The sequence below is a fragment of the Eublepharis macularius genome, chromosome 9 (genome assembly GCF_028583425.1).
Source record: "Eublepharis macularius isolate TG4126 chromosome 9, MPM_Emac_v1.0, whole genome shotgun sequence".
Classification (NCBI taxonomy): Eukaryota; Metazoa; Chordata; class Lepidosauria; order Squamata; family Eublepharidae; genus Eublepharis; species Eublepharis macularius.
This window is the reverse complement of record NC_072798.1, coordinates 21,798,848-21,825,290: the sequence shown is the minus strand read 5'-3', so window position 1 is coordinate 21,825,290 and position 26,443 is coordinate 21,798,848. Positions and strand designations below refer to the sequence as shown.

Below are 26,443 nucleotides of genomic sequence, written 5' to 3'. Positions count from 1 at the left end.
TTGCTTTTAGGCATTTGATCACAGTCATTCGGCAGCAACCTAAGATCTCTACTACATCCCATGGTGATTTGGATAGTGAGATATATAGCTGGACGTTATCTGCATATTGATAGCATCCAATTCCATAGCTACGAATATATTCTCCTAAAGGTTTTACATAGACATTGAATAATTTGAGGGATAAGATTGCCCCCTGTGGAATCCTGCAAGACAATTCCCTCTCTACAGATAGCTGCAGATTTGCCTTCTCTGCTCTGCCTTCATTGTATGCAGTGCCAGCCATTTTGGCTGGCAGCTTGGACTTACATATCACACTGTCTCCAAGTTCTCCTCAGAAACAGTATCATGAGTAGCTAAGCCCAGGTGTGTATTTAGGGCTACTTCTTAAAAGATTTTAATCTTCAATAAAGTTGTATAATTTAACTTTTTTTAAAAAAAGAGTTAAAACAACTTCCTGAAGGGAGGATGATTGGCATGCTGCTTCTTTCTCTCTGTGATTGGCAGCAAGAAGGTAACAAATTGGAGCTAACAGGATTGTCAGGAGGGAGTGGACGTTTGGAATCTGACCAGGGAGGGTCAGACTGAGATTCCTCTGTGGGAGGAAAAAGAGGGGAAAGTTTGCCCTTACTATGACAGCTTATGGTTGATAAAAAGTTTTTAGTTGAAGAACCAAAGTGGGAAAGCCAGCACTAATATTACTCAGACAAGCTAGTGTGTGGTTGGCAGAGGAAGTGGGTAGTAAAGTGAGACTCCCCTTTAGCCAGTAGAACAGGGTTATGTCTTTAGTGGAAGAATAATTCCTACCCAGTGTCTGGAAAGAGGTTTTTGACTCTGTGAAGTACACTGGGTCTGGAATAAAAGGAAAAGAGTGCTGTGTGTGGAAGTCTGTACACCCAAGCTGTGAAGTTAAATCTCTGGAGGAACTTTGCTTTAAGTAATTTATGTCTGAAAATACCAACTTCTCACGTCTAAGTACTGTACATATTTGAAACTAAGCTTGAAAAAGACTATTGTTCTTCATGCTAGTGAAGTATTCTGAACAACAAACAAAAATTTACCTCAGTTTTCCTATCCATCTATCTTGATATTGATCCTGCCTGTTGAATAAATCTGCTATTATCTTTTTGAACTTTTCTTATTTTCTAGTGCTATTTCATTTTAAAGGAAGCATGGGCCTCTGCTTTTCCTCTATTTAAACTTGGGCTGGGTAATAAACCAACTATATATACATGCTTGAAGTATGGGACAACAGGAACTCTAAGGTACACCGAAATACACATTATCTAAGGCTTCCCAGCCCCAGTAAACAACTTTATCGGTTTTGGAGGGAAAATATACATCCCAGTAGAGGAGTGAGCGTGGATGGCCAAGCCAGATCCAGGCAGTGTACATCAGTCTAAGACACATCCCTTGATACCCACTGTTGTCTCTAGGCACCTCAACAAGATGGCATGATGTACTGTATCAAATACTATATATGGATCCAGGAGCATGGATTTTGTTTATATTCAGGCAGAGATCTTCAACTAGCCACCAGAGCAGTCTTCATCCCATAGCCTGGCCTGAATCTCAACTGCCCTGGGATTAGTATCTTCCATGTCATACTGTAATCGGTATTTTTTCTTTTACTTCGTATGCATCTTGGTTCATAAAGAATCAAGTAAAATGTGTCCTGATGGTACTTAGAATGAGTTTCTCAGGGAGGAATAGAGGGGATTAGAGGGAGAAAGAGAGAACGTAGCCAAGGGCTTGAACCTTGCAAAAGCTGTGTATGTCTGAATGCCATTTGTTTGGAGTTCATAGGGGACACCTAGACCCTTTGTGCAGTGTTCATTTGTTTCTGAAAAACATCTGGTTGTCCATGGTAGAGAATGGAATACTGGACTAGATGGCCACCAAGGTCATAGTTTGCCTTGGGCTCTAGATGGGTCACCTACAACAAGTAAATTTGGACTTGTGGGTCATACCAAAAAGCCTGTAAGAAACTACAATCTCATAATATCTGCAAAGTACTGATCTTGAACAATAGCAGCTGTCTTGAAATAATAAAATTACAGGAACTTGGTAGAATTGCAAGAATTAATCTACTTCTAGATCTGACCTTCACCTTTGAACTCTCCCAAGACCTATTTCACGGGTTAGGTACAAAGATGACTTCTCCGATCCACCCCTCTCAATTTTCAATTCTGCTTCCCTTTCCCTTCCTGTGCATTTATCTGTACATGGAATTTGTTTTTAAAACCTGGGTTTCCTGGTTTCAGGAAATAAAATCTACCCACCCCTCTCCAAAAACCCATTTGGGGCTTCTTGCTGGCACTCATACAACAGGCTAGTTATATTTTCATGACTTTTGTAGCAACAAGCACTGTTTTTGTTGGCATTAGTTGCCTTGTCATATAAATGCTATGGAAAAGCGAAGAGCAGTGTAATAAAATGACGAGGACTTAAAGCAAAAGCTGACAAACAGAATTCCTATTCAACTGTTTGAACTTGCTAGTATTACCTATAAAAGTTCTGACTTGGATCTTGTCAAAGGTTCTTAGCTGCATCTTAGCTGCTGGAGTGTGCATTGGGCAAAACCATGAAGACCAATGAAAAATAATCTGTTGTTTGAATATCATTGCAAGGTAGATCATTTATTTATTTATTTTTGTAAATATATAATTAAAAGCCCTGTTTTATTGTTCTGATAGAAAATACATTTTCTTCTATATAGGAATAGTCGGTGGAAGCTTGTAAAACATATTTGAGTCCTGACTGTAACTTGTGTATGATTGCAAGGGGACATTTCCTTCATCTGGGGAGGAACTTTTACTATGCAATCCTAAACCACGAGTCAGCACCCCTGACTGTGCGGCTATGCAAATACAGCGCCGCCCTGCCACTCCCTATGGACTTGTGCAGGAGGGCCACGGCGGCGCAGGAGTTCATCAAGGTGAGGAGCCGCCAAGACCACCCACCCGCCCTTCCCCTGACAACCACGCCCATACCAGCCAATGGCTGCATTGAAACCCTGACAGGCAAGCGAGGGGCGCAGCCAATGGAGAGGCTGCAATCCCCACTGCCCACCAACACACACCCCTGTCAGGGAGTAGGCATCCCTGCCAGGAGGGCAGAGGTAACACTGAAGGGGTGGATTGGACCCCCACTCTCTTGCCCGTCCAACCCCTATTTTCACCCAGGTCGCTGCAGCTCAAGCATGCCTGCAAATCCCCCTGCCGCCACCACCATGAGAAACAGATTCCCCCCAGGGGTCTCACTCGCAGCCTGCAGCACTTGGGATCAGCCTCTAGGTTTCAGAGAGGCGGGGGGGGGGCGTTCAGTGAGTTACAGGAATGCCCATTGGAAACCATGCGAGAGGTGATGGGAGTGAAAAGCGCCTACAGACTTGCTACACCACCATTTGAACACGTCACTGCATCACAGCAATGCAAGATTGCGGGTTGGGCCTCAAGAGCCATGCCCCCATCCTGGGGTGAGGCCCCCAGAGTGGACTGACAGCTTGTGGGAACAGAGAAACTGCTCTGGGGGCCGTCGTCCACCCCCTCTCGGTGCCAGATTTCCTATATCCATCCCTGCTTCCGGAAACAGCGAAAAGGAGAGTGGACCATCCTCCCAGAGGAGGAGCCCCTGAGATCCCAAGATGTTGCTCACATCTCCCACATCCCAGCAGCAGCTTCCTCCTTCCCCCCGCATGCAGTGGTCATCTGCCAGGCTTATCAGATGCCAGCAGCTCAGTCTATCAGAGAATTAAAGTCCGCAATGGAGTGTCCCCCCTGCCCTGCCAGACATTCATGAGCCACACTTCAACTCCCACCCCACTACCTAAAGTTACGTTGGGGGGAGGGGCAGGGAAGCGGGATGGGGCACCCCTTTGACACCTGCTCCTTCTGGCAGCAGAGCCCACCTAGCCCAGAGCCAGGAAACATTTGCAGGGATGTGTGAAAAGACATCCTGCCGGGGGGGGGGGGGGGTTGAGGCAGGGCTTCTGTCAATGGCAGGGAAGCGAGCAAGCAGACAGGCAGTTTATTGTTTTTCAATACATATTTATTTAAACTGGAAACAGTGAAGAGATTCGCTGGACATGTTTCCTGCCAAGGTCTCTCGGCCGGACAGGGAGCAAAGGAAGTTTGCGCAGCATTCCGAGCTGCAAAATTCATCCCTTGCCCTGCCCTCACAGGGGTGTGGCTCAGATGCGGGCTGCCTTGGGAAACTACTCCCTGGGCTGGACCTGAATGGCACTCGTGGAGGTTTATGGGGGGCTGGGACAGCCATGCTCCTTGCTCTCCTGGATGAGTTGGGACCTGCCTGCAGGGGAAACAGACAAGTGTTGTGAGTGACCCAGACTGGTCACGGGCGAGGCTGAGCCCAATCTGCAACATTCTGAGCGGGTGTCCATGGTTGAGTGCTGTGGTGGTGGCTCCACAGGTGCAGCTCGCAAGCACATCATGCATGACCCTCTGGCAAGACAGCGCTCTGCATTGGGATGTTGTTGTTCTGTGTGGGAGAAAGTCAAGGGGCCGAGCACCCTCCAGCAACAAGGAGTTCTGAACCCCCAGTCATCCTGACCTTTAGCTGCACTTCCTTCTCTGCTTGGAGAGGCCTCGGCTGAGGAAGTCTGAGCAGAGCCCCTGAATGGGTGGCTGGCAACCTCCCCTCCACATGGTTGTGTCAAGTACTCTCCCAGTTCCATATATATGGTCCCATGAGTAGTGCTGCCAGGGCCCCCCAGCAACTGGCAGAAGACTTGCTGAAGGAGGGGGGGCTCACTGACAGTGCACTGATCACTACCTGTGCACCCAAAAATGACTTCAGTGTGTTGCTGAGGACTCTCTGGCATTTGACCAAAACTCTGTGGTTTAACCATAGAATTTTGCCCAAATGCCAGAGCATCTGCCAGGAATATGCTGGTGTCACTGCCAGGTGCATGTGGAGTGATGTCAGCATGTTGGGATACTGCCAGGGCCCCCCAGTTTCCACTGTTTTTTTCCTCTGCCAGAAAAAAATAGCTGAGTGGAAGCTTGGTAAGCTTACTCATGAGCCATTAAAGAAAACATTTTGAACAAAAGTAGAGCCTGCCAGAACAGGCAGCATACTGTTTCAGGCAGCAGCTGACCTGAGGCCCTAACAGCATACAGGCAAAGGCCTTCTCCTGATGCTGCCTCCTAGTGCTGGTTTTCAGAGGTTTGCTGCCTTGGTATATGGATATGCTACCTCTGTATATGGATACACAGAGGTTTGCTGCCTCGGTATATGGATGCTGGTGAAATGCCATTGCTGGACCTCTTCATGAAGCTGTCTAACCCCCTTTTAAATTCTTCTATGAGGGCCATCACTACATCACTAGCAGTTAATTCCAGAGTTTACTTGTTGGGCAAAGAGTGATTTCCTTTTGTGTATCTGGAACTCTCTCTAAAACTTCATTGCATGTGCCCACCTGATTTCTAGTATTATGGAAGAGGTAGAAAAAGCTCTTTTAATCTACTTTCTCTACTGATGCATAATTCTATAAAACATTGTCATGTCTCTCTTTAGCTGTCTTTTTTCTAGAAAGAAAAGTCCCAGATCCTCCAGCCTCTCCTTATAGGAAAGGTTCTGGAATCCCTTAAACATTTTGGTTACCCCCTCATACTTTTTTTGGTTCTTCAAAACCTAAAACATCAGCAGTAGCCCATGCAGGTGGACAGCCAGGGCAGGCTTTCCTACAGCTCCTGGTCTTAGTACATTCTCCCTCCCACATGCCCTGGCCCTGTCCTCACTCTAATAAATACTGCCTCTTTGCCCTCCATTTTTGCGTATCTCCCTTCCCCTTACTGTCTGTGTTCCTGACAAAAATTCAACATTCTAGTTAATTCCAATATTGAATTGCACATTTTTATTTATTTTATTTGGAAAATTTTGCTTGCTGCCTCTCCAAAGATTTGCTGAAGGTAGCTTACAGTGTCCCCCTACAATACACAGAAGGAATTGAACATTTTATTTATAGCAGTTAAATTGCTGTTACAATACAGCAAGGTATGGGGGAGAAGCTAGCATGTGTGTTAATGGTTCAAATTGGCAAATCGTGCAGATCAAATTGCCCTGCAGGTTAATGTAGATATTAACATTTTATACATCAGTAAAATCCTGTAACTTAATAAAATGGATGACAGCAGAGAGAGACAGAAAATTATTGAGAAAAGGAATGAGTTTATGAACCTTGTATAAACGAGTTGAAATTCGTCACTGCCTGACTTTTCAAGTGAATTTAATTTTTCACTATGGCTTTCTTCATAATAATAACATCTTTGAAGTATGAATTCTGTGCTAGATTGCAATCTTGATACTGAAAATAAATGTGGATAAATAGAATTTTTCCAGTTAGCTTGGAAATTCTTGCCTTTGGCTGGAAGAAGAGTGTGATATAAATCTGTCCTTACACTTCCAGTTTTCTTCCATAGATGGCACACTTACAAAGAGAAAGTTTTGCACCTTAATATCAAAAAGGTCTCTTCACTAAACTGTCAGCAGAACAGATGGAATGCAGGCAGGTTCCTAATCTTTTCTGAGACATCTCTTTAAGCAAAGAAGGCCAAAAGAATAATCAGAGTATCCAAAGGCATAGAATTGTACATAGCTAAAGAATGAGCGTTCAGCTAACAACTTTAAAGTCTCACCTATCTTACAACAGCAGCTCTTTTAATTTTGTTATAGTTGGACTGATGTTCTGATTTGCTTGTTCTTTGCTGTATGAAGGTTCTATGTGTGATACCAGATCCTTTCAAAAGGCCTTCTGTTGTAGCAGTTTGTAACTCAATGTTGTGGCTTATGTAACACCTCTGTGACTCTGAATGTGCAAACCTAGCAGCCTTATCCACTACCCAGAAACTCTTCTTCCTTGCCTTCATCCTATGCATTTATTCTTTGTTGTTATTGGAGAACTGCATATACAGCTGAAGGAGCATTTGATGTGATGCTTCCACTGTGGCTGCTTCCACTGCTAAAGGGGAAAGTTACCTAAATATTGTATTTTCCTTGAATTTGCTAGCCATCCATTTCATTTCATGACCCTGAATCCTACCATGGGAATTAAAAACATTCTTATCACTTCCTCGAAAACATGTATCATATGAATCTGCCCAACCATTAGCATAATCTTTGGGTCCCTGTTTCAGGTGCACTTTACTGAGCCTAGACAGATGGCAACTTGACAAAGGGTCTTCTCTATCATGGCACCAAAACCTTTCCTTCCTACGGAGATTTGTTTGTCCCTATCTCTGTCTTTCATCAGCAAACAGAGAAATAGAAAAGCAGAGGGTGGCCACAAATCTGTTTTCAGATTCAGAATTCTCCAGTATTTGAGCATTTGCTTTCCCTTTTTTACAGGCAAATTAAAGACCAGAATAAAAAGGTGGCAAATCTGAAGCACAAAGAACAAGTGGAGAAAAAAAAGAGTGCACAGATGTTAGAAGAAGCTAGGCGGCGAGAGGACAATCTTAATGACAGTTCTCAGCAACTGCAGGTAACTTGGGATCACATGCCTGATATGAGGTCATCTTTAACTTGAGCTCTTTCTGCTTCACTTGCTTCCTTGCTTTCAGTCTTACTCTTCGTAACAGAATTGCTTTGTACTTAAAGGAGAAGTTTTATCCCCACAGCATTCTGAGATGATGTGATCCCGCTTGGTTGCTGTTATGGTAAGAAAGCAAATAAGGGTTCATATGAGGTATGAGTTACTGGAATGGCTTTATTAACTCGTCATCAACGTTGAAATGGTTATGGAGCTGGTGCTTTTAAAAATACTCTTGCATAATTGTTTTGAGTTTATTGGATTCAGCTTTATTCAGTGAACAAAAACAAAGCAACACACATCCATTAGTAATTATTTCTAGAATTCCAGAAATAATTTTCTGGTTATTTTAGCAAGGAGCATTTCCCACTCTTCAGTTTCATACTGCTTCATATTCCTTCTTATCTACAAAGCCACTTAAACTGTGCAACTTTATCATCTGTGAACCAGTGTCTCCATACAGAATATTAATATAATATGATATAGAAGCTGTGTTCATATTAACAGAAAATAAACTGAGAGGAGAATTTAAAATACAATAGAATTAGGAAATGATTAAATACCCTGAAGTCTCCTGAGCTGTCCATATGAATTTGACCAGATTAAGACCTGCTCTACAACTTCCCAGGGTCCTCTCCTGAAAGCATTGCAACAGCCCTACTTGATCAGACTATTAGGCCGTATATTCTGGCATCCTGTTGACCACAGTAGCCAACACAGTGCCCCAGAAGGACCACAGAAACTCTGTCACTAACATCCAGTAACGTGCACTCAGAATTAAGCAGCTTCGTGGCTAATGGCAAACCTTTCTTGTCCCCCTTTTAGTTACCTAAGCTATTGGCCATCATCACTTTGAATTCCACAAATTAATCATGCATTGTGTGAAGAAGTGCTTGCTTTTATGTATTCTGAATTTACTGCCTATCAGTTTCATTGGGTCCTTCTGACTGAGTACTAGTATTTTGGGAGAAGGAGGAAATTTTCTGTAGGCAACACATAATTCCATAAACCTTTATGATGATGTCTGTTTGTCGTCCTCCCCACCTCCTCGTCTTTTTTTTAAATTGAAAATCTCCGGACTCTTTATCCTTTCCATTGAGCAGTTCCCTATTATCTCTTTCCTGCCTCACCACCAGTTTTTGCCCCAGTGTGCATTGCTTTACACATGGCTGCCCATTGTTCAATTCGGAGAGATCCAGTATTCCATGGGCACTTGCCCTTTTGAATAATTTGATATATGTAAACTTGACTACTGCATTGTACACCCTCGATTCCACATTTATGAAGAAATTAAACAGCACATTTCCTAATAAAAGTAGTGTAGAATCCCACTACATCCCTTGTCCCTTACTTCTGCTTCCTGTTGTTTAACCCACCTTCTTATCCCATGAGTACTGAGCTTTTTAGGAGCCTTTGATGAGTGATCTTTTGGAAGTCCAAGTAAGTAATAACTACCAGCTTGTTCTTACCCTCATGCTTTTCAGCACTAGAAGAACTCCAGAGGGCTGGTAATGCTAGAGCTGCCTTTGCAGAAGAAGCTGTGCTGATTCTTCCTCAGTAGGGCTATAATTTCTAAGATCCACTCTGGATCCCTTTTTTAAAAATCAGTGCTACATTTGCAGGAAACCTCTGGGAAGTACACAGTGTGGTATAAATTTTCATAGAATCATAGAGTTGGAAGGTGCCATACAGACCATCTAGTCCAACCCCCTGCCCAGTGCAGGATCAGCCTAAAGCATCTCTGACAAGTATTCATCCAGCCTCTTTTAATCTCATGGTTCCACGTTTGCAAGTTTATTAGGTCACCTTCTGTGCTGCTTTGTTGTTGCAGGGAAGCAAAGAAGTTTAGGAGAAGGTAATTGTGTGTGTGAAACCTGCAACTTTTTTACTTTGGAGGGAAAAAGCTACTCTCCGAATACACACACAATTTCCCTTTTCTCCAGGGTATATAGCAGGCAAAAAATTTAAACAGTACACCATGTAGTACCTTTTAGGACCAGCTAAATTGGCAGAAAACATTTTCACCAAAACTCTTAATCACTCTCAAAGTTAAATAATTTTAAAAAGAGAAGGGTGGGATCTCAGTGGCATCTTAAAAACGAACATGTTTTCAGAGTGTAAGTTTTTGAGAGTCAGAGTTCCATTATTCAAACACCAGGGCGGGAAACAGATTTTTCAGGCTATGATGTTATCATCTCATCTTGCAAACATCCTCATGTGCTGGGGCAAATATCTTGGAAAGGTCAGTCTTCTCACTGATTTAATTAGTGGATGGATATATGCAGCTTCTTTAGTTGTGCTATGCATTAGCTGGGTTGCTGTAAGTCTAGGGTCCCCAATGTCGTGCCCATGGGTGCCCCGGCACCTGCCAAAACTTTTCCTGGTGTCTGGCAAGTGTTTTTAGAAAGTGGGCAGGGTCATGGTCTGTATGGCCCCTTCCAACTCTATGATTCTATGAAGTGGGGCTTTTGCCCAGCAAGGCTTTTGGTTGGATGTTGGGGGTTTAATTGGTTTAAAAACATTGCTTTGGCAGCAGCTACTACCATAGCACAATGAACTGTGTGACTGAAGAAAGATGTGGCAGCCATTTCGTGGCTGGCTCCGCTTCCTGCATCAGCCATTTTGGGGCTGCACTAACCACATTGTGTCAGAATTCCAAAGCTACCAACAAGCTCAAAATGTCAGGGTCTCCAGTGGTAAGTGAATTATGAACTAGATGGGAAGCTTAGTAGGCAGTTCCTTTGAGCTCTTCTTCTCAGTGTTGCCATTTTTCCCTGCAGTGTACACTGAAAAGGTTGAGGTTTGTATGTGCGGACAAGATATATCAATACCGCATACTTCCCTTTAGGCTTTCCACAGCCCCTAGGGTTTTTACTAAATGTGTAGCGGTAGTGGTTGCCAACCTTAGAACGTTGGGCTGTTTCATCTATCCGTATCTGGACAAATGGCTGATTTCAGCGATGTCAGAAGATGATCTGAATAGATAGGTGACCCTAACACTAAATGCCTGTTCAGATTTGGGACTCATGGTTAACCACAAAAATCTAGAATAGTACCATCTAGACAGGTACAGTTCATAGGTGCAGTTCTCAGTGCTTCATTGAATAAAGCATTCTTACCCGTTGAAAGGGCTTTGAAACTTAAGAGCATGATTAGGATATTCTTGAGACAGAGGTTTCAGTCTGCTAGACGAATCTAGACATTACCAGGCCTTATGGCCTCTACTGCAGTGGTAACACCCCTGGCCAGGCTGCACATGAGAGAGATCCAGCTCTAATTTATATCTATTTATTGTGCCTCAGCTCACAGTCAGGAAAGGAAGTTTAGTATTCCTAGACCGGTTCTTAAGAATATGAATTGGTGGTTGGTCAACACTAATCTGATGCAAGGGATATTCTTCGGCTCACCACACATAGCGGTTTCTTATGGATATGATATAGCGGTTTCTTATGCACCACTCATGTGAGTTTGAGCCAATCCTGCTCAACCTGTCTGTGAGAACATTTTTTACACCTGGGATATGTAACTGTTGCCATAGACGCATCCACTGCAGGGTGGGACGCACATTGTGGGAGCCTTACAGCCCATGGTACATGGTTCCGGGAAGAGCTTTCCCTACACATTAATGTTCTAGAGTTACGAGCAATACGTTTTGCCTTAATGTCCTTCTCAGATACAGTCAGGAACAAAAGTGTGCAGGTGCTGATGAACAACGGCACAGCTGTGTTCTACATGAACAAACAAGGGGGAACAACATCCCGCCACTTGTGTCTAGAAGCAGTTGCCTTATTGGAGAGGGCCATAGAACACAGTGTACACATTCAAGCAGTGCTCATCCCAGGTGTAAAATATGTTCTCACAGACAGGTTGAGCAGGTTTGGCTCAAACTCACATGAGTGGTCCATAAGAAACCGCTATATCAGACCAATATTCGCAGAATGGGGCTCACTGGACATGGACTTGTTCGCCACCGTGATAAACAGAAAGGCTCCTCTGTTCTGTTCCAGAGGATGCTTGGACCCAGATTCCTTAGGGGACGCTTTTCAGATTATATGGTCCAGGAGTCTTTTTTACACGTTTCCCCCATTCCACTGATTTCAAGGATGATGAGCAAAATGCAGGTGGAAAAGACGACAGCCATAATTGTGACATCCTTTTGGCCCAGGCAACTCTGGTTCCATCGTTTATACCAGATGACAAACCAAACTTTCCAACACCTGCTCAGGGAACCAGTCTTGATCTTGTGCCAAGGGGTGTGTCACCATGCTTTAAACAAACTCAGACTGACAGTTTGGTCACTGAGATGGTAGGACAGTTGCCGTCCAGAGTGGCAGAGGTTATTTTGAATGCGAAAAGACTATCAACCAGAAAGTCTTACGATTCCAAATGGGATAAATTTACAGCTTGGGCAACACAGAAATGAGTTGATCCTTTCACCTGTACCCTGGCTCTAATTCTAGAATTCTTATTAGATCTGAAGAGTACAGGACTTCCTGTATCATCAGTAAAGGTCTATTTAGCAGTGATATCGGCCTTTCATTCCCCGATTGATAAGAAGACCATGTTTTCTCACCACACCTCAAAACTGTTCATGAAGGATTTATTGAATCTTTTTCCTCCGACAGGGTAGATATTTCCTCAATCGTCACTACAATTGGTGCTATCCAAATTGTTATCACATCCATTTGAACCACGGCTAACTCCTCTGGATTTGAACCTTTGGCGACCTGCCACCTCAGGGAACTTTCCCTGAAGGTGGCGATGTTGTTTGCAATAACATCAGCTAGGAGGGTTAGTGAGCTAGTAGCTCTGTCAATAGATCGCCCTTTTCTTAAAATACATAATAAGAAGGTGGTTCTGAGGCCTAGACTGGAATTCTTGCCCAAAGTCTTGCCCAAATCTCCCATGTGAGAATGCACAGAAGACCAACAATGAAAACAGGGTTGCACCTACCTGTAACTGTTGTTCATTGAGGTCTTCTGTGCAGGCACACATGCCCTCCCTCCTTTCCCACTGGTGCGCTTCATGTTGGGGAGTGCAGCAGCAAGAGGAGCTGAGGGCAAAGGGTGCTGCGCCTCCCGTGTATAGGCTGTTATGTTGGGGAAACAGCTGCACCTGTGCTCTGGGAGGCATCGAGCACCCTCTAGTGGAAACAATTAGTTACAAATCCTCCGGCTGGTAGGCCAGTGCAAGCGCAGTCCCCTGTGTGCCTGCACAGAAGACCTCAATGAACAACAATTACAGGTAGGTGCAACCTTGTTATTTTGTGGTCATAATATTTGGTCACAACATGGTTGAGAGGTTAGTATAGTGACGCTTCTAATGGATTCAACAACTTTGGAGAAATTGCAAATATTCTAGTTTTTGGTTAGTTTCATTTTTTTCTGTAAATGTGTTTGAAAACATCTTCCAAGTAGGTAATACATTGTTTGAGTTTCTAGATTGGGAAATGTGAACATTTGTATAATCTTTTAAAAGAACTTCGTACTGGGACTCAATATTTGGGTTGTTAAAACTTTCACTGTAGATATGCCAAATAAGCTTTGTAATTGTAATGCATCTTTGTAATACAAAATCTCTGTACATTCTTTTTTTTAACATACTCATTCTCCTTTTCACATGACTGAGTAAAATGATTCTGAATGGGTTTTTAAAAAGAATGAATTTCGTTCCATATTTCAGACCTTTAATTCATGAATCAGGCTGCACATAGGCTGCTTAAATAATTTGAGTCTCATTGACTTCAGTATGTTTGGTTATTTATTTATTTACAACATTTATTTTCCCACCTTTCTGCCCAGTTAGGGCCACCAAGGTGGCTAGTTGTCAGCAGGACTGTAGGATGTGTGTTTAAGCTTGCATCAGAAAGAAAACCATGTTCATGAAGTCTGAACAAAAAGACTGTATCTGAAGAAGTGAGCTGTGACTCACAAAAGCTCATACCCTACCACAAATTTTGTTAGTCTTATAGGTGCTGCTAGACTCTTGCTCTTTTCTACTGAACAAAAAGCAACATGCACTTGATGTAACAATAGATTTTCTTTTCAAGTGCTCATACCCTACTGTAAACAGTATAGCCATTTCCTAATTATCAGTTCTCATCCCACAGACTCACATTGTTGAGTTTTTTCAATAAAAAAGAGAAGTACTATAGAGAAAACATCTTGTGTTGCAGTCAAGAACTGTGTAATGGAAACTAATATTTTATCAGCTTGTAAAATCCATGAGTGAAACCTCTGTCATGTGTATGGCATATAATGATTCCCCTTCAGTCTCAACATCTAATTTCTTTCAGTAACTCAAGGTGCATTTGTTAAAAAAAAAATCAGGTTAAGTATATTCTGTGGTTTCTCTTTAATATTTCCTGCTGCTAAGTACATTTTGAGATAATTGTAATTTATTCACGTCAGACTTGGCTTTCACATGTAGTTGTTTACAACAAGGTGTTGCATTTGAGCAATAATCTCAGAATGCTGCTGAACTTAAGAGAAGGCACACCCTTCCCTTGCAGGTGTATTTGGTCTGTGGATGCCATTGACAATCTCTAGTAAGTATGTCCATGCCAAAGGATGCAGGGAAATTATGTAGGGAAAACGTATACATCACCTGTTTAACTATCAGACATTGGTAAGCAAATTTTTACCCAAGGTTCTTGAGATGCTTGTTTATCAAGCTGCCAATAGCTGTTCAAGCTTTGAAATTCTGTACAGCTCTAAATCTTAGCCTTCAGTTTGTTCGGGTGCAATTAATAAAAACTAAGAATTTCAGCAAACCCAACACATCCTTTGCCTGAGCTATAGTTTCTTGGCTGAGGCTGCATTTAGATGCCTCAAACCGTGGTTTCTGTAATTTGCACAATGAACTTTGGTTAGTCCACCCAAAGTAAGAAACTAATTGAGACTCAGCATGGTGCAGTGGTTAGTCTTGAATTAAGATCTGGGAAACCCTCACTGTCATGGAAAATCACTGAGTAAGCTTGGGTCAATCACTCTCTGAACATATCCTATAATCACGGGTATTATGAGGATGAAAACAGGAGAGGAGAATAATACTGTAAGATGATTTGTTTTCCCATTGGAAAGAAAAGTGGAGTATAAATATCTAAATAAATTCTAGCTTGTGTGTAAACCCTGGTTTGCTGCTTGCTTCCTCTCTGCAGCTAGCAGTAAAGACATCTTTCCTTATAATGCTGCCTCTGTGTTAAAGAGTCCCATAGTGTGCACACACAAAAATCTGATTGGTCCAAATCCAGATTTCAGGGATACCAAAAAAAATTCAGTATTCCTGAAATCCAAGTCAGATTCTCTAATCCAGTTAAAAACCCCAAATTTAGCTGGTCATTGTTCCCTATGAGGGAAACTGTCCAGGAGATGGTGGGGTGGGAGATATTTTTTAAGCAAACTTTATCCAGATTGCAGGTGAACCAACTCTCGACTGTCCATTAAAGACCCCCCAAGTTTCAGGAAGATTGGAGCCAGAGGTCCAATTCTAAGGGCCCCTGAACAGGATGCCCCAGCCACTCCCCATTGTTTCCAACAAAGGAAACATTTCCAAGGCTTTCCAGGCAAAGAGGCCTGGAAAATAAAAGAAACCCCTGGCCAAAAGCCAGCCGCAAATGCATGTCCCACTCACAATGCAAGCTGAACGAACAAACCAACAAGAACTGAACTACAGCAAGGGAACCAATGTCAAACCAGAGAATCGCAAACAAGCAAGGAGGGCGTGAAGGTCGCTGGAGCCACAGCATTTAAGAGACAACTGGTGTTGGCATAAAGGGCTCTTTTATTTACTTACCTTACCTACCTACCTACCTACCTACCTACCTACCTACCTATTTATTTATTTATTTATTTATTTATTTATTTATTTACTTATTTATTGTCCGCCTTTCTCACTGAGACTCAAGGCAGATTACATAGTGTGAGATTAGTACAATTAGTATCAAGGACATGTCCATACAGTATCAAGGACATTTCCATACAATGTCAAGGACATTTTCATAAACAATGCCATAGAGTAAAAAGATAAAAGTTTACAAAGACATAGCATGAGCAAAAATCCAATACAATGTTGATGTCCAAATGAAGCCTCAGCTTCTTATAAGAACATATTTAGAGAACTAAAAGACAATTTAAAAATTACATCCTGTCTTTCTTAAAATTGAACCAGGGCAGTTTATCCAACAGTAGCCCTTTTCCTTTACTTAGAAAAAAATAAGCATAGAAGGGAAACTGATATTCTGTATGCAACCATTACTGGGTTTGGGGTTAGTACACAGAAGCACCAATTTCAGATAATTTTGGCTTTTATGGTTTTGGCTGGAATTAATAATTCATTATATAGTGCTTAAAAATATGATCCCTGTTTTCTTAAACTGGCCATCTGCAGCCCAGCCAAATAAACAAGTTTCCAAATCCTTACTCCACTGTCTGTAACAGGCATGTGGTTTCTTTCTTCCTGAGTCAAGTAACAAAGTGTTCGTTTGTACATGGAGTTTCTGATGATGGAAACTTGACATTTGGAAAACATAGTAAGAGGATCTGAGGGAAGAATGAAGCAGTAATGAAAATTATAACATCTCAATTCAGCTGAACTAGAAAGTGGATTTCCATTATTGTCCATTTTGCTTTGTCTAAAAAACAGTTTTGCATAAATTTGAGACTAACTGGGTAAGCAATTAGTAGGATATAGAGCCATTGTTTTCTTCCCCACAGAATGCATTATTTTCAAGGACTAGAGCTGCTTCTCATCTGTGTGAAAAATGGGTTTCTCTTATAATAACCTCTAGTAATTTATCTCACCAATAGCATCTAGTCATCAAATACATATAAGCTGAAAACCAAGATGATATGTTAAAGTTTTGGGGGCTGTTGAAAGGGAGTAAGGGTAGTTGTCTTCAGCTTACCTATAAATTTACGCAAAGTTGCCCCCATTCTATTACAGGCAAGCTCTGCCAAGTGGGAGAGGGACCACTCCTAAACCCCAATTGATCAAGAGCAGCTCTTGCAGAGAGGCAAAAGGTGTGACTGCTATCAGCCTGGTCCTACAGACTAGAAGTGCTACTATTTGTATACTCTTCATCTGAGATTTCTGGCTGGGGTGGAATAGGAGTTGCAAACAGCCCGTGCCAATAAGTCACCCAGGTGTACTCTCTTCCTCTGCACTTTGAAAACACAGAAGGAGGGAGAAGTGCCTCCCCCACAACAACTGGGACATTGTAAACACTGCTGTATGGCCAAGAGGGGGTAAGACAATGCCAGAGGCCAAGGTTGCTGTGGCAGTGGATCACGTGAGCTGCAGGGCAAACAGGGAAGATAGAAGCTAGTAGGAGGAAAACTCATGCTGGCTGGCTGGCTTTTTTGTTGTGGGAACTCATCTTAAATTCATCTGCTTTTATGTTTAGGCTTTTTTTAAGGGTATCATTTTACATTCAGGATCTTATCATTAAAATACGCTACCATATTTACCTGAAAAAAATAAGATTTAAAAAGGAGAACCATTTCTCAGGCTCAGTCAAATAAGATGCTGTGTATTACTAATACCATGCTTTCCAACATAACAAGTCGGACTGGTGCAGCTTTCTGCTTGCGTGAAAGTGGCTGATGCGGTACAACATGATCTTCTGTTCCATGGATCAAATGGGATGGCTCACTGTGGAACAAAGGGAATGGATTCCATGACTTTTCCTGTCTTTAGAGAGTAAAACAACACATTTATAACTGAAAAATACGACCCAGAGTCTGATTTATTGGCAGCTGTATTACTGTACAAAGATATTATGTGTCACTTTTTCAGATTTGTTGAACAGCATTTTAATCAGTAGCATACTCAACACGTAACTCATTCATATGTGGACTATCTTTTAAAGAATGTATTTATTCATAAAATACGTAATACATAATTGTAGCATAAACAGTGCATACACAAGAATCAAATTTTCAGAATCTGTTTTACTACTCCGTACATCAAATCGTAGTCTTACTGTAAAACAGTAAGCCTGGTTAACTTGTACAATTAAATTGAATGATCAGGTTTACTGTTTTACAGAAGTTAAACAACATGAATCAAGTTGATTTCATCAGCTGAAATGTCAGCATGTCAGTAACAGTTGGTTGTGTTCTAAATCTGCCATGTCATATACCACTGTCATAGTCATGTAGTCATGTCATATAGTCATGTCATATACCATAGTCACGTCATATGCCACTAAGATTTCTGAATGACAAACTTACTACATTTACTTAATTTACAAATATTTGCTGCTTATCACAGGTGAAAAATGTATCTAGAAATCCACTGTACAGCTATGTATTTTTGCTTCCTTTTCTACACAGCTGCTCCAATCAGCTTTAACAAGCAAATATTCTAATATAGAATTAGAGACACCATTGAAGATTCCATCCATGGCAGTCTGGATTCTAACATAACATAGACAATGTAATGAGTATTTTCCATGTCTGAGGCAATTAGAACTTTACACTGTAATTTTCTAGGACTGTCTGTCTCAGGCAGATTGGGCAAGGTAATTCTAACTCTAAGCACCCATGGGAGTACTAGAAGGGTTTAATCAACTGTGATCCAGAAGATGTAGCAAGTAAGCACAGTCTTCTTAATACTAAAATGGTCATTATTGGGAGCATTGGGGGGGGGGGGCGTTACCCTGAGAAACTCGACACCTTTCCACTGTTCAATCTACATTACTTTCTGCTCCTGCTTGTTCTAATATGCATATTTTAGTACTAATGCCAAGACTTTGCGCTCCTCTCATCTATAGACAAAGGACTTGTATTCCTCTTTTGTTAGGTGTTTCATTGTAGTGAAAGAACTTATTGGAACTTAGAATTAATCCTTAGTAGATGACTACGGTATCATGCTGCATCAAGATGGATATCTTAGATGTCATGATCATTTTACATTTTTATCAACAGAATTAAGGGTGCCAATCTTAACTTCTTCCCAGAATTTCTTACTGTCTGTTTCACGATTCCTCAGAATCTGAATGGTTCATCATTTGGGAGGATTTTCAGAGAAAACAAATGTACTACCTTAATTCTTAGTACTTATCAGTTACTATGTGAAATACTAGTTTTGAACTTCAGAGAAACCTGTCATATCTGATGTTTTAATTTATGGGTGGCCATAATCAGTCCTTTAAGTAGTGTCAAACTGGAGAGTTCTTGACAAAACATGTCTGAAATTGTTCCATCATTTCTTTGGAGATTTTGAGGTAAGCTTAAGGTCTCCACAGATTTATTACCATGAGCAAGGAATAGTAACCATTTCATTCTTGTATCCAGTTTAATCTTTCAGACGCAGGAAATGTTCATACTCTTATGTGAATAGATTTCAGTCTTCAGATTAGTACTGCTCTAAACTTTTGAGCTACTTTTTTTCCAATTTTAAACAAGTATCTGTGAGTAAACGTTTTTCTCACAACCTGGCTTGAATATGTAAGAGAGACTTCACCTCAGTCACAACCCTAACCATAAAAAGCTGAATTATACAAATGCTACTTTTTTGGTCCTCTGGCCTTTTATCTCTTCATCAGGCTTTCTGATAGATTCTTTTCCATGCTGTTAATTTAATACGAAGACACTTGATGAAAATGGTTGAGACATCTTCTCTTTTGAATAAGAGAGCATTTTTTTCCCTGGGAAAATTAGTAACTGCCAGTTGCACTCCTTCCTTGGGTATACTTTGCCTATCAAGTTGTGTGAGTGCATGAGAAGAAATTCCAAGTACTTACTGCTACATCACATCACCTGTCTACTAACCTGCTCTGGCGCTGCCTGTGCCCTTAGCACACAGCTTGTTTAGCTGTGCTAACTGATCTCAAAAACAAACTACAAATCTACTACCACTAAACCTCTTGCTTTGCTAACTGTCTTCTTTGCTGTGGCATTCACCTTCTCTTGCTCTTCCTTCTCTTTTACTTCTTCACTCTTGCTTTACGTGAAGAAACAGCCGATGTTGAATTCCATCACTGGAGAATGACTTGTAGTTGTCATAGCTCTGGGTAGATTTGCACTAGTATTTAAATCCAAGCTACTTCATCTGGTCTCCCATCATTTTTCAGGACAATCTACGTAAGAAAGATGATCGAATTGAGGAGCTGGAAGAAGCACTGAGAGAGAGTGTGCAAATAACTGCAGAGCGGGAAATGGTACTGGCACAAGAAGAATCAGCCAGGACGCATGCTGAAAAACAGGTCTGCACACACATTGTCAGTGGTGTTGATATTTATATATATTTGGTGCAGTAATTTAATGTGTAGAACATCATCTTATCGGAGGAGCCGAAAAGCCTCGGCAGCTATGAACTGATACAGCTTTAGAAATTCAAGCAGTTGATCCAGATACTCATTTTAGATCTCTTCTGAATGTGAAAATGAGTTCTCCTAAATGGTGCCCTCTAGTTCTTCTGAATGAAACATTCCTGTTTGAGTGTAACTAGGGCTTTTCTGCACCCTCAGCTTACTCCTGATTTTCTTAGTGGTTGATCCCCCAAGCACTGAAATCAGTTTGGGTATGGTTCTTCCACACATCTGCCCTCCCTTTGCATTTTTACAGTTGTGCTGTAAAACAACAGAGATATAAGGGAAAGGGCATATCTCCACAGTGGAACAGGCTGGAGGTTTCCTTTTTTTTTAAATGAAAGATGAGATTTCAGAGAATCTGCTGTTACAGAGGTAAGTCGATATAAAGCTGGGAAGATGACATTTTTAAAAAAGAAAACCAGGGTAGGGGGGAAGGAAGGGGTGGGGGAGGAGTGCTTCAACGATGCTGAACATCCAGTCATTGAAAAGTGGCTTGGAGGTGAATGGGAGTGGGTGGGACAAACAAAACTGAAAGAAACATTATGCATGAATTAAAAATCAACTCAAAATTGGCTTCCAGAAAAAAGATTGAGGTAAAAGAGGTCTCAAAAAGAACTGGGAACAAAACATGAAAAACCAAAAAAAAACTGAAGCAAAAACTAAAGGCAAAAACATGCATGTGGAAATAAGGGAATAAATTAAAGCATTATGGGGCTAGAACTGGTGTGTGTGTGTGTGTGTGTGTGTGTGTGTGTGTGTGTGTGTGTGTGTGTGTGTGTGTGTGTGTGTGTGTGTGTGTGTGTGTGTGTGTGTGTGTGTGTGTGTGTGTGTGTGTGTGTGTGTGTGTGTGTGTGTGTGTGTGTGTGTGTGTGTGTGTGTGTGTGTGTGCGCGCGTGTGTGCGTGCGTGCGTGCGCGCGCGCGCGCGCGCGCGTGTAATTAACTTTTAAAAATAACTCTGACTGAACAATTCACACCTGCTTTCCTTTTTAATTGTCATTTTCCATTGAAACAGCAACATGAGAAGTGTACCTGCTGGATTTCCTGTTCTATTCATTCTAGCATTTTCAGAGCTTTTCAGACATCCCTCAGACATTTTAAAGACACAGTTTGTACTCTAAATCCCCAGTTGGTTGAATCTGTATAAAACAGTTGATGAACAAGATGAATTGTAATTCTAATGAATTCTTTTAAAGTTAGTGTTGGTTGGGTAAGGGATCTTTATGTTAGCATTTGGCAGTGAAAAATTATTCTTTAATAGTCACCTGAAGCTTTATGATGGCATGCATGCTTAGCATTTGTTGTATAGATAGTGGTGCAACCAGTATTTTTTTGGCTGTAATCTCAAGCTTCTTATAGAAGATGAAAATTGTTTGTATGAGCTCATTTTATTTAGATAATTATTCCTCCTTTTCTCCCCATTGGTAACCCAGTGTGGCTTACAACATCCTTCTTTCCTCTCCTCTGTTCTGTCTTTGCACAACAACCTTCTCAGGTAGGTTAGGTTGAGAATCTCAGGGTCACCCAGTAAGCCTCCATAGCACAGTAGGGATTCGAACTTGGATCTCCCATATCCTAGTCTGCCACTTTACAGAGCTGAATTAATATACCACCTCTTTATCAAATATAGCTTGAAAATGATACCGAACCAACTTGCTCAGTAATTCACTGACATCTCTCAATAACTCTGTACCTTCTCTCACAATACTTTGTATAGTATGCAGGGCTTTTTTTCTGAGAAAAGAGGTGGTGGAACTCAGTGGTGGAACTCAGGATCGCACAACGATGTCACTTTGGGTTAGCTGGAACAAAGGGGGGAGTTTTTTAAAGTTTAAATCGCCCTTGGCAAAAATAGTCACATGGCCGGTGGCCCCTCCCCCTGATCTCCAGACAGAGGAGAGTTTAGATTGCCTTCCGCGCTGCTGCACAGTGGACAATCTAAACTCCCCTCTGTCTGGAGATCGGGGGCAGGGCCACCAGCCATGTGACCATTTTCAAGAGGTACCGGAACTCTGTTCCACCGCGTTCCTGCTGAAAAAAAAGCCCTGATAGTATGATAGTTTTCAATAAGCTATTGTTTCCAGTTTAGGGATTTTCTCCCTCAGTTATTCCTACATTTAACTTTGGACAAAATGAGGCTTCTCAGTGTATAAAAGGTTCTTAATTTGTTTTGTGCTTCATAAGAATTCAGAGTGAGAACATTAAAATAAAAGTGATAGTTTTGATTTTCTGTTTTAGGAATGGAAAAATCTTTTAGCATGTTAAAATTGTTACATCTGTCCTAGGTATATGTAGCTTTGTGCTTGTTGAAAATGTACAGGTTCTTAAGTTGACTGTTCTGTTTTTAATTGCATGCTTTCCCCTCTTTCTTCTATTTGCCTTGCTTTCCGCCATTCTGCTTCCCATTTCCTGTTGAAGCTGCTAAACGAAAGAATGCATGAGGTCAATCATTTAGGCTGTAAATGGCTCAAGGTACGAGGAAGTCTCATTTGTGTTTTGTCTGCTCCTCCACCCTCTAACCTTTCCTGCTGTAGCGTTGTGTAGACCAACCCCTCTATAGCCCTGTTTCATTGCTTGCCCTTTTTCTTGTGGCTGTGGTGCTCTGCTGCAGCAGCTTTAAGTGGTTAACTTGTTGCAGGCTATCTACTACATGTTTGGTTTCCATCTTTTACACAGAATAGTGATTATAATGTGGATAAATATGTCTATGTTAGAATAAAATAAGCTGCTGCTTTAGCCACAGAGCAGCTTTGTCCAACTAGTGATCCAGAACTGGGGAAAGATTCAAAACCATTCTTACTAGTTACAGTATTTAGTACCAATATATAGTCCCATGTAAAAGCCAGACATTCAGTTGCTTAGTTCTCCATTTTCCCATGGCCTGGTTCAAATATCTGGTGGATTAGAGACCACAGAACAGCTCCTTTTCCTTCTCAGGAACACTTCTCCCATGCCAGCAAGGCTCTGTTTATTATTTGCATGGCTTCCTTCACTTTCCAACTCTTTTAACAAGCTACAGCTGCTAGTCTTCCTCTTCAGGTCTGGCAACTTAGGCAGACTTGAAAAATGGCTTCCTATTTACATCCAGGAAAGGAATTTAACTCTTTCATAGTTTACACAGGAACAAGAGGTATACGTTACACTATCCCATTTCAAAGATTGCATTGGTAGCATACTTCCCTACACACAAGTTTATACCTATGTTGGCATGTTTCTCCTTTAAGCAGGGAGGATTTAGTTTTGCTGTAGAGGAAATGGCCTTATTTTGCTGTATTTTAAATATTTTATATTTTTTCTTTGTATGATCTACATTAAAAGGCAGTTAAAATTTCTACATCAACCAGATCATCTCACCATGACCCATTTCTGGCAGACAAATAGTAATAGTAAAATAACAGGTTCTTTATAAGTTTCCTCTTTCCCATAATCAAAGACCTTCTAGGAAATATTTACTCTTTAATGGCCTACGTATGTCTGTTTCATTTTTACTGAGGCCCATCTAACTGAATGAATAGGCTATTTCCATTGTTTATCTGTGTACAAAAGAGTTTAATTTTAGTGTGACTTTAATAGGTTGGAACTGGCCCTAGACCCACATACATTTTGGTGTCTCAGACCATGCTGGACATAATTGTGAAGCTTTCCAGTAGGCTTTTGGGGTTCTGAAGAAAGTTCTGAAGAAGTGACCTGTGACTCACAAAAGCTCATACCCTTCTACAAATTTTGTTAGTCTTATAGGTGCTACTGGACTCTTGCTCTTTTGTACTCCTAACAGACGAACATTGCTACCCATCTTGATCTCTCTCAGACCAAGCTGGTCCTGTTGTTTTCATACACATGGCAAGTAGAAGAACCTGAGATTAAGAATGTGTTTCATTTCAGAAAGGTTTTTGTCCTTTGTCTCTTAGGTTCAAATTACAAGTCACATCAGTGTGATCAACATGGGGACTTGCAGCTGTATCACCAAATGGGAACTCAGTTTATAATACACACAAGGGCTCGTTTCTGATTGGGACTGCACTGTGGATGGAAGAAGGGCTCCTGCTCTCCCACCATTTCCCCAGCCTGAAATAGACATGGAGAACCAGTTTGGTGTAGTAGTTAAGAGCGCGGGACTCTAATCTGGAGAACCGGGTTTGATTCCTCACTCCTCCACATGAAGCCAGCTGGGTGACCTTGGGTCAGTCACAGCTTCTAGCTCTCTCAGCCCCACCCACCTCACAGGGTCTTTTGTTGTGGAGATAATAATAACATACTTTGTAAACCGCTCTGTGTGGGCGTTAAGTCATCCTGAATGGCAGTATATAAATCAAATGTTGTTGTTGTTATTATTTGTCCTGCCAGAGCACAAATAGTGCCCAAATGCAGTCTTCCCCTAATGAGGTAAATAATGCCCCTTGAGCCATTTTGGGTTGGAAAAACAGTGCAGAGAAAGGCAGGGGCACCTCCTCTCCCCACACCACAGACCCTGTCCGAGTCAGACCTCTTCAGTGGTTCTAAATAAGAGTTCCCATGAGAAACTCTCAGGTGTGTCCTGTGTGGTGATCACGTGGTATATGTGACATATAGTTTGGCTCTTAGTGATTCGTCTTGATTTACTGATATAAGCTCCTAGCCAAATGGCCAAGAAGTATGTTTGGAAAATTTTCAACCATAGTAGCTAGTCCTCATGCCTAGCATCATACCTTCTGTAATGCTTTTTACAGTCAAATGTACTAAAGTTTAGCTCTGGATTATTCTTCAATATTGCATATCATGCAGTAACTTTTGTAAATGGCTCAAGATGAAGTTTCTATTTAACCACACAATTCCAAAGACTTGAGCTTTCTTAAGAAGGGGTAGCAGTTTCTACCCACTCCTCTATCCTGCTGCAGCCCTCTGAGCCTGCTTCCCTGCTCCAGTTTTGTTCTGGTGGTCAGCAGATCCTCAGGAACAGCATAAGGAAAAGTTGGTGTCAGCAGTGATCATAGAAATTGCCACACCCTCTTAAAGAAACAGTTATTATAGAAGTAGTTATTTAGGACATTTGGATCCAGAGATGCTTACTCCAGGAGGGTCTCACAATTGCCTCTTTCAAGGTAATTGGACCAACACCCTCCCTCAGAGAGGCAGACTCATTCAACAAAACCATTCTGAAACAATACAGATAGCCATGAGGAGCAAGAGTTGAGCCTAGATATGGTAGGCCACACACTTCTAACTAGTTTGTCCCCGTCGTTGGGGTTTAGCAGCTGAAATTGACCCATACATTTAGGACCGTACTGCACTCCAGTAACATCCTGTGATCGAACCAAACCTGAGGCATCTAAATTGTGGTAGATATGAGCAATTTTATCCTCAAAATGCATTGCAAAGGAATCACAGCAGGCCTGTATATTTTTCAGGTCAATATTCCCCAAGCCCTGTAATTGGAAACTCTTCACAACCCAGAAAAGCTCTGCTGGATGACATTGCAGAGATGCTATGGTGGTGAAGTAATCTCACTTTGCTGCCATCACTGCCACAGAATAGGCACAAAAACATGCTCTGACCAGTGTTTGATCATATTCACAAAGTTTTTTCCCATTTCTCTTAACAGTCCCATCGACTTCATTGTCCCAAGCTCCTCAGTAAAACCAAAGGGCATTCTGGGCTCTTAAATCTTTGGACTATATGGTTGGAAATGAGCCACTAGATCATAATATAACCCTCCAAGAGTGGCTGGAAGAAGGTAGAAATCTCTGTTAATCCAGTAACAAAGATATAGACTCTTTATGGCCATAAAGATGGGCTTGAAAATAATGTGAGCAATGCTTGATAAATCTCAATATGTTCAGGATGGGTACTGTGCATTTCCCCATGACCAGCAGAGTTTCTGTATCTAGTTTTAGAGTAAATGATGAGCAGCTACATTTTTTCTTAATTTAAGCCACTTCTAGCTGACTCTTTGCAAATTCTGGTCTTGCCTGCCTTAATGTATCACAAAGGTAAGGATTTTATACTTAGAGGTATTCATAGTCAAAATGCGATCTGAAGAGAAACCAGAGTATAGTCAAAATCAAAATATTAGCAGCCCTGTAATTAGAATGAAGTGTTTGTTGAACTTTAAACATACATTAAAAGCAGACAAGAGAGAATATTTGATGACCCAAAGATCATTCTTCATCATTGTGTCTTGAGCTACCCAATCCTTATTATTGGGAGGGGGTGCAGTTAATGAGGTTTCAGAATGGCTGGATGGATACTCTTTAGCATAGGATGAAAGCAGTTGAGAAATATATTGGTTGAAAGTACTGGCTGTAACATTTGACAGCATCTAAAATATCTTGACGCTTTCTTAGAAAAACAGGATTTGCAGTAAAATTATAATTCATTTTTTTGTTAATCTGTGTAAAAGATTTTATTACCTTGTGATTTTTAAGTAAACCATCTGGCTGTACTTGACACTTCACACAATGTGTTTTTCCACTGTAATATGTATCTTGCACAATTAGAGGGCATATTTGAGCTCAGCTTTAGCATGTATAATTTGTGTCCAAACTAGACTCAAAACTTTGGCCTCATACAGACATTGCAACGACTATTTATTCCTTCATAATAG

At 41.4% G+C, this 26,443-nt stretch overlaps 1 protein-coding gene across 2 annotated transcripts in view; it reads left to right on the top strand.

Moving 5' to 3' along the window:
* Positions 1–26,443, top strand: part of ERC1 (ELKS/RAB6-interacting/CAST family member 1) — a 261,544-nt gene that overhangs the window by 103,465 nt on the left and 131,636 nt on the right. For both annotated transcript variants that reach the window (XM_054988425.1, XM_054988424.1), the window contains 2 exons: positions 7,366–7,501; positions 19,626–19,757. In XM_054988425.1, coding sequence (XP_054844400.1) covers positions 7,366–7,501; positions 19,626–19,757 — 268 coding nt within the window. The remainder of the gene's footprint in view (positions 1–7,365; positions 7,502–19,625; positions 19,758–26,443) is intronic.